The 9,180-nt window shown below is 37.8% G+C and overlaps 1 protein-coding gene across 1 annotated transcript in view; it reads right to left on the reverse strand.

Moving 5' to 3' along the window:
* Positions 1–9,180, reverse strand: part of SFMBT1 (Scm-like with four mbt domains 1) — a 217,504-nt gene that overhangs the window by 41,640 nt on the left and 166,684 nt on the right. Inside the window, exon 5 of the mRNA XM_006876036.1 lies at positions 3,935–4,023. Within this exon, the coding sequence (XP_006876098.1) occupies positions 3,935–4,023 (89 nt within the window). The remainder of the gene's footprint in view (positions 1–3,934; positions 4,024–9,180) is intronic.

A 9,180-nucleotide genomic window follows, 5' to 3' on the forward strand; every position in this document is an offset into this window, starting at 1 on the left:
GGTTCAAGCTTACCAGCTGCTCCTCAGAAACCCTATACAGGGTCGGAATCAACTTGCCAGCACTTAACAACAAAACAACAATGTGTGTGTATGCGTGTGCATGTGTGTACACACATATTTGATGTCCTGGTGTGGTTTCTATAGGATAAGTTCTACACTGCTAGCCACAAGCTGGTGTGGTGCTATAGAATAAGCACTGGACTGCTAACCACAAGCTGGTGTGGCACTGTAAGATAAGCACTGGACTGCTAACCACAAAGTCAGCAGTTCAAATCTACCATCTACTCCTATTACACCCTAGATGGGGTCGCTATAAGTCGAAACCTACTCATCATACAACTTAAACACTTTTTTACCAATAAGAACTGCTCTGTGATACTTCTACATCTATATATATGCAAAAGAGCATCTAAACAATAAAGGAACACATCCACAAATTTAAAAGCTGGGAAGGCAGAGACAAGAACTGTTAAGTGCCTTTGAGTCGGTTCTGACTCATAAAGACCCTCTAGGGTTTCCAAGGAGCATTAACCTAGCCGTTCAAACGGACCTTGCAGTCCAGCGCATTATCCTGCAGCACCACACCAGGACTCTACAAAGCCAAGATTAGTGCAGGATATTTTATCAATTCATTTGCTCATGGTTTCATTTATTCATTCATTTTTTTCTGCATGTTCAGTATGTGCCAAGCAGTGTCTACACATAATGAAGTCAGAGTCTAAAATATAAAGAATAACTTGAATTAGAGTGCTTAAAAGGAAATATTTGCATAGATGATAGATTTAAATTAAATGTAGGTTACCTATAAAACTCTTAGAAGTAAACATAATAGTAAATCTTCATGACCAAACCCTTCTTAGACATGACACCAACAGGACAAGTAATAAAAGAAAAAAATATATATATTGGATTACATCAAAATAAATTTTTTTGTGATATAAACTATGCTATCAATAAAGTGAAAAAGCAACCCACAAAATGGGAGAAAATATCTGAAAATCATGTATGTAATTCTGGATTTATATCAACAAGAGTTTATATTCAAAATATATAAAGAGCTCTTAATGTCATCAAGTTGACTGTGACTCACAACCACCACAGATACCAGAGCAGAAATGCTTCATAGGGTTGCCCAGGCTGAAATCTTGATGAGAACAGACCAAGTCTTTTCTTCTGTGGAGCCATTTGTGGGTTTGAATCACTGACCTTTCAGTAGCATCCATGCACTTAATCATTGCACTACCAGGGAACCTTAAAGAATTCTTCTAACTCAATAAAATAAAAAGACAAATAGCCTAATTTAAAAATGGGCAGAGTGAACAATAACACCACAGAGAGATGCACTCCTTAAACAAGCAACCATATGAAATTTAAAAAGGGCAGCATTTGGCTAGTGATAAACTTCAGATGGCAGGAACCGATCGATAGGAGAGAAGGATGAATGAAAACAGAAAACACAGGGAGAAAGTGGGAAGAGTGCTGTCACACTATGGGGATTACAATCAATGTCACGAACTGTTGAATGGGAAATCAATTTACTCTTTAAACTTTCACTCAGATCACAATAAAAATAATTTAAAATTTTTAAAAGGAGAAAAACATTTATTCAAAGAATATATACAAAATGGCCAATAAGTACATGAAAAGATGATCAACATCATAAGTTACTAAGGAAGTGAAAATCAAAACTACAATGAGATACTATACTTCACACACTAGGATGGTTATAATAATATAAGATAGTAACAAGTGTTAGGAAGAATGTAAGGAAATTGGAACCTTTAAATACTGTACAAAGATAAATACATGTTCACAGCAGCATTATAATGTCTCAAAAGTGGAAAACAACCCAATCAACTGATGAATGGGGAAATGTGCTACCTGATAAGCACAGGACTGTGAGCTACAGGGTCCATGGCTTGAGCCCTTCAGGTGCTCCTAAGGAGAAAGATGAGGCTTTTTGCTCCCAAGAAGATTTAAAGCCTCAGAAACCCTCTAGAGGGTAGCTATGACTCTGAACAGACTAGCCGGCATTTACCAACATTATTCCCAAATTAAGCAACAGACAAAAAATGAAATACTAATACAAGCTACAACATGGATAAACCTTGAAAATACTATGCTAAGTGTAAGAAGCCAGTCACAAAGACCATATGTTGTATTATTCCATTTATATGAAATGTTAAGAACAGGCAAATTTATGGACTCAAAGCATAGACTGGTAGTTGCTGAGGTCTGAGGAAGAGGAGAAGAAAGGAAATCGACTGCTAATAGGTCTACAGTTTCTATTTGGGGAAACAAAAATGTCTTAAAAGTAGATTCACTACCCTATGAATACATTAAAACATTCAACTGTATACTTCAAATAGGTGAATAATATTTGACATGCAAATTGTATCTAAATAAAGCTGTTTTTTTTAACAGGGCATTTACAAGGTAGTCTCTGCAATTAAAAATAATAATAATAAAGGCATTTAAAGTTAGCATTTCATACATGTCACAAATAATGTTACTGGTATGTGACAAGACGTAATTTACAAATGTCGGAACCAATGCATTTATTTCACTAAAAAAAAAAAAAAAAATTGAATCTAGCAAACTCAAAACCTACACTAATTAAAAAGACTGCTGAGAGCAGGTAAAACTATTGTGTAATAGTTTCTGTCTCTGCTGAGCAAAGGAAAAGAGAGTTCCCAGTCACATGGTGTAGGAGTCACAAATGCCCACACAAGAAGATATAGTCTCAGGATGAACAGGAGACAGCCGGCCCAATGGGAGTCTGGCCACCTAGAATTGATTCAAGAGCCCAAAGAGGCCACATTTTCCAGATATATAAAATAATCTGGAAAATTTGATGTGTCAGTAATTAATTCAGAAAATTTTTAGTTACTGAGCAAGCTATCTCACTTTGTAGCCTCTCATGGTATGTTTAATTCTTTCAAGACCACATTATTTTCTGCTTCAATTTTTTTGTTGAAACCATGTGTTTGCAGTAATAGGCATTTTGAATGAAATGAAAAAATTTTTTCTAGGTAATATGGTTTTGATATAATTTCTCAAACCCACTGCAATCAAGCTGATTTTGACTCATAGTAACCCTATTTATGGTTTCTGAGACTGTGTATCTTTATGGGAACAGACGACCTCATCTTTCTCCTGTGGAGCAACTGGTGGGTTTGAATAGCTGATCTTGTGGTTAGAAGATCAACACATAACCCACAATGCCACTATAGCTCCTTTTGCTTTAATTGTTGTTGTTAAGGGCCTTTGAGTCTGTTCTGACTCACAGCAATCATGCATAGGGTTTCTGAGGAGTGTCTGGTGAATTTGAACCACTGACCTTGTGGTTCAAATGACCTTGGAGTCCAGTGCTTATCCTACAGCACCAGACCAGGACTCCAACATTGTTGTTGTTAAGTGCAGTTGAATCACTTCTGACCAGTAGCAACCCTATATAGAGTTTCCAAGGAGCAGCTGGCGAGCTTGAACCTCCAACCTTGCAGTCCAAACCGACTGTGCAGTCCAGTGTGTTAACCTACATTGCCACACCAGGACTCCAGGCCTCCATTAATGGGACACATATGTCCTGAGGGATCTCTGGTGCTGAAATTGGTGGGTTGTGGTCTGTTTCTTCAGATTCTCAGTCACACAAGCCCCCACCCAATGGCAACATGGACTAAAAGTGGGGTAGAAGGTCCCTACTAAATTCCACTCAGAAAATGTACATGGGCATTGTATGCCCCATGGGTCACAAAAAAGTTAATTTACCTAGTAAAGCAGAAACTTCCCAATACTTACCCCAATATCTCTAGCAATAACACTTATTTGCTAAGGAATGGTAAATGAGCAATGGATTTTAAGATTCCTTGGACAGTAAACATCTCTGAAGATTAGCTAGGCTTCTCACACTGGTTATGCATGCAGTAATACTCACACCCTCCAGCAGTGGGACAGGAGGACTGCATGCTCCCATGAGGGTCTGCCGCAGAAACTCATCCCAGTCAGACACTTTATCTCTGATGCCTGCATGAGGAGATAAATGGACAATCACTCACACTGTCAACCACAGAACACAAGGAACATAAATAGCTTCTTAATCCAGTGCAAATCCATTACACGTGCATTTGTTATGTTAAGATGCAAGAATCCAATGTATTGCTTCTCCTTTGAGAGCTTACAAAAAAAGGAAAAATGATCAAAACTCTCTATCCAAGAATGTTATTTCTTGATCTGGTATACATAAAACAAATGGGCCCAATTCTCTATCAGTATATAAAAAAATTACCTACTTTAGTTTTTATTATGCTAAATTTCAAGCATATGCAAAAGTAGAAAAAATAGTATAATGAATCTTCATGTATTCTACCTTCAACCACTGCCACCTCAAAGTTAATCTGTTTTAATTATACTAGGAGTTAACAAACTACAGCCTGTAGGCTAAATTGAACAGGGTTGCTTTTATAAATAAAGTTTTATTGAACCACAGCCATACTTATTTTTTCATATATGATCTATGGCTGTTTTCATACTACAAAGGCAAAGGTGAATAGCTGTGACTTGGGAAGTATAAAATGTCTGCCATCTGACCCTTTATATCTAGTTAGCTAATTGCTAATCTATATCCTCACATACCTGAATCCCACCCCAAAAAAGCCCACTTGCCATCTAGTCAAGTCCGACTCATGGTCAACTCATGTGCTATATGAAGTTTTAAATGATCAGTTTTTTTCGGAAATAGATCATTTGGCCTTCCTTCTGAGGAGCCTCCAGGTCAACCTGAACCTCAACCCTTTAGCAGCAGTTGGCATAACCCAGGGCTTAGCCCACCCTACCTAGCCTTGCTTACTTTGAAGCAACTTCCAGATAGCATATATCAGTATGTATTGCCAAAAGAAAATAGCTTTTACCATAATAGTATCATCACACCTTAAAAATGTTTAAAATAATTCCTTAATACTACTAATGCACCAAGTGTTCAGATCTCCCCAATGGCTTCATAAATTATTTTTTTCTATTTGTTTCATCAAATCAAAATTCAAATAAGATCCACATATTGCAAACTATTAACATATCTCCTAACTCTCTTTATCTGTAAGCTCTCTCTCCTTTCTCCCTTCTATTCCGCTATTCTCAACTGTCTTTTTTTTTAAAGCATACTTGTTGGAAAACTCAGTGTTTCCTTCTATTTAATTTTTCAGAGTCGAGTTTTCCTGGTTGCCTCATGTGGTGACCAGAAGGACTTCAAAAAGTTTGTGAAAATTTCCATTATCTTTTCATTCAATTTTTCCATGAACTTTTTGAAGTTCCTCATATTTTCCATAAGTCAGTATTTACAGCCAGAAGATGGATTAAATTCAGGTGTGATTTTAGTTTTTCCTTTGGGGGTAGGGCATACGTAAGAGTTGGTAGCTTTCCATCAAAAGGCATATATGGTTTTGTTATGTCTCCTGTAATGTTACCAGGTTTTAGTGGCCACTGGAAGCATCCATTACTGTAAATTCATTGTTGCTGTTGTTGTGAGGTGCTGTCAAGTCACTTCTGACTCATAGTAACCCTATCTCTATGTACAAAACCGAAAGCATGCCCAGTCCTGTGCCATTCACACAATCGTTTCTATGCTTGAGCCCACTGTTACGATACTGTGGGACTAAAAATATTGATATTCTAATTCTATCATTCCTTTTTCCTTTACTAACCAGGATACTTCTATAAAGAAAAGTTCTTTTCATCAAATATTCAATTGCTTTGACACATAATTCACAAAAAGAAGGCAGGACAGAATCTGGGGTAAGATGGTGGAGTAAGCAGACATACTGAGCTGACCCTCTGCAAATAAGAAATGGGAGACCGAGTGTGACAGATATAGACAGTGATCCTGGAACCCTGAGCTTCAGAGAATAGAAAAAAGAGGCGGACTGAGTACTTACTGAAAGAGGAAGCCACACAGGAACAGTGAGAGAGAAAAAAACCCTGATGGACTTTGGATTGGTGAGCAGCAGCCAAGCCATCTTCAGATTTTACGAGCAGATGTTGATATAGCTGTCTGAGGGCACAGGTTGCAGCTGGAGGCTGGCAATAAGGGGATGCAGTTCTCCCTTGTTCTTGTGCCCTCCTGATGGAGGAGCACATGGCTAATCTCTCCTCCGACAACCCAGTGGCCAGTGGCATCCCCTCCTGCTTAGTCTTTCCTCTGACTGGGGTTGGACACTTGGCATAGTTCCCATTCCTGGAGGCACATGAACACGCATAAACTATGCTACACAATGAAATGAAAACTAAATGTGTTCACACTTTCCGTCTCTGCCACATCCACCAGGAGACAGGTGGTGGTGAGTGCCTTAGAATATAAAAATATACAAGGGTGAGTCAAAAATCATCCTTAAAAAAAAAAAAAAAATCCTCACTCTGGCTGTAGAATTTATTTAAAATGAACTTTTAGAAAAGACAAATATACCATTTTTTGACATAATCTCCTTGCTTTTCAATACACTTTGTCCATTTGTCATAAGCTTTCATATTCCCTTAAAAAATGTTTTAGGCTGAGGTGTGAGCAATGAATGCATTGCTGTCTTCACTTCATCTTCGTCCTTGAAAGGCTGCTCTCAGGACCAAACAGTCTCCAAGAGTAACGGCTGAGTATGGAATGGAAACATTCTCAACTGCCAACCAACAAAAAGTTGAAAAGTCAACCATCAGCTAAAAACTGATATTTATAGTTTTCTAGGATTTTCAAGGGCCAGTATTGGAAAACTATCTAGAAAATGGTTCAACAATAAACAGTGCTTTTTACAGTGAAATGTTCAATGAAGAGGTAAAGTAAAGCCTAAACTTCCAATAAACATAGAGGACTGCTAACCAACAGTGTTGAGATCTTGTATGACAATGCACGTCCGTACACATTTTTCTACAATGTGAAACTCTGCCAAAAAATTTTTTGAGGTGTTAAAGCATCCTCCCTATAGTCCTGATCTTGCTCCAATGGACTTTCACCTATTCACTCCCCTGAAAGCAGCCCTTTGAGGAAGAAGATTCACCTCAGATGAAGAAGTGAAGACAGCAGCGCATTTATTGGCTCAAAGTTCAGCCTAAAACATTTTTAAATAAGGGAATACAAAAACTTGTTGACAGATTGACAAAGTGTATTGAAAAGCGAGGTAATTATGTCAAAAAATGATACATCTGTCTTTTCTAAAAGTTTATTTAAATAAATTCTACGGCCAGAGTGTGGATAATTTTTTACTCACCCTTGTACAATCATCAGCTAAATAAAAGCACAACACCACAATGTCTCAAAGTTAACAATTTCAGTTTACACACACACACACAAAAAAAAACAAGACAGAGTGCTTCAAACAAGTGACAAACAAACAAAAGAGAGCAGTAAAAAATATAATACCAGAAATGGTATCTGAACTACCTAATCAGGAGTTAAAAAGAATTCTAATAAGCAATTTTAATGGATTGAGAGAAAGATCAAGAAAACTACAGATGAAATCAAGGAGAACATAGACAAAACGTACTTTTACAGGGGGAGAAAAAAAAATCAGGAAACAAATTGACCAAACATTGAAAAAATGGGAACCATACAAAATCAGCAATTAGAAAGCCAGAAGACTAGCACTAAGACTTCAGAAATAGATAATACACTGAAAGGTTAACAAAACAGAACTGAATAACTGAAAACTCAAATTACTAAGCTTGATGAAAATGTCTCAAGAATCAGCTGTTTAGAGGAATAATCACAAAAAAGAACACAGAAATCCGAAGAAAGTCTAAGACTTACATGGGAAACAAGAGGAATAATTTACATGTGACAGGAATTCCAGAACAGGAAGACAAAAAAACCCCACAGAGAATACTGTCCAAGAGTTGTTGGAAGAAAACTTCTCTAACACCATGAAAGACAAGAAGATAGTCATTCAAAACACTGAAAAGAGGACTTCCAGCAAGATGGTGGACTAAGCAGACACACTACCTGAATTGTCTATAACAAAAATATAAGAGAAAAAATAAAACAGACACAGATAAAAATTCTGGTACCCTAAACTTCACAAGAAAGCTTAAAGAGGTGGGTGGAGTGCTTAGTGGGAAGAGAAGATGAGCAGCGATGGCGAGAGAGAGAAACTGACTGGTCAATGGCTGGCAAATGTGGCTCAACCACCTTGTGAGCAACTTTGGCAACAAATGGAGACCTAGTATTTGCGTAGGTGACGGAAAAGGTGCAATTTCTTCTTTTTTTCCACACTACCCTGATGACCAGTGGTGTGGCCAACTGACACCCTCATTCACCCCCCAACACATACCATGCTTTCCGAGAGTTTGGCGGCAAGCCAGCAAGAGGTAAGGCTGGACCGTGCCATTTTGGTGTGTCATTTTGGTGCTTGGACTCAGGTAGGCTCGGTTCCAGTTCTACAAAAGCCACAGAGCCAAAGGACCAGCATTTAACCAATCACCCTGCCCCCACCCCAGGTACCCTGTGATCCTAACATCAAGGGTCCCTATGAACTACTTTCGGGAGTGCCCTGAACAGAGATTACACCAAGGCCAATAGAAACTCCATCAAGTGCCAGAAACTTTGCTGTCACATCCCTTCCACAACCCCCTTATGAGCTCCTTGAATTTCAGGAGCCCACCAGATTTCTCCCCAACAACTGCAGTGTTTGTTTTCACAAATAAAAGCACCTCACAATGCCCCAAAGACAAGAGACTATTTTAGCTCACATGAAGAAACAAGGTAGAATGACTCAAATGATCAAGATGCAGTGCCAGAAAATGTTTCTAAGGAGGAAAAGGTAATAGAACTAACTGAAAAATAATTCAAAAGAATGATAATTAGGTACCTTAAAACAATCCATAAAAAGATCTAGGGAAGCAATGCAAACACAGGAAAAACTTTAGAAGAATTCATGAAAACACTAGAAGAACAAATAAACAAAATAAATGCAATTTTTGAAACAATACAAAACCTGCAATTAGAAATCCAAAGATTAATACTACATCTCAAAAATGATCAATACATCAAAAGGGCAAAGAGTAGATGCAAAGCAATGGAAGCTTGAATTAAGTGAGCTTGAAGAGAAATCTCTCAATACTAGTATTCTAGAAGAACAATAAAAAATAATGAAAAAATCTGAAGAAAGCCTAAGAGTTATGTGGAACACTGTGAACAACAACTTATGA

Source organism: Chrysochloris asiatica, unplaced genomic scaffold (genome assembly GCF_000296735.1).
Source record: "Chrysochloris asiatica unplaced genomic scaffold, ChrAsi1.0 scaffold00350, whole genome shotgun sequence".
Classification (NCBI taxonomy): domain Eukaryota; kingdom Metazoa; phylum Chordata; class Mammalia; order Afrosoricida; family Chrysochloridae; genus Chrysochloris; species Chrysochloris asiatica.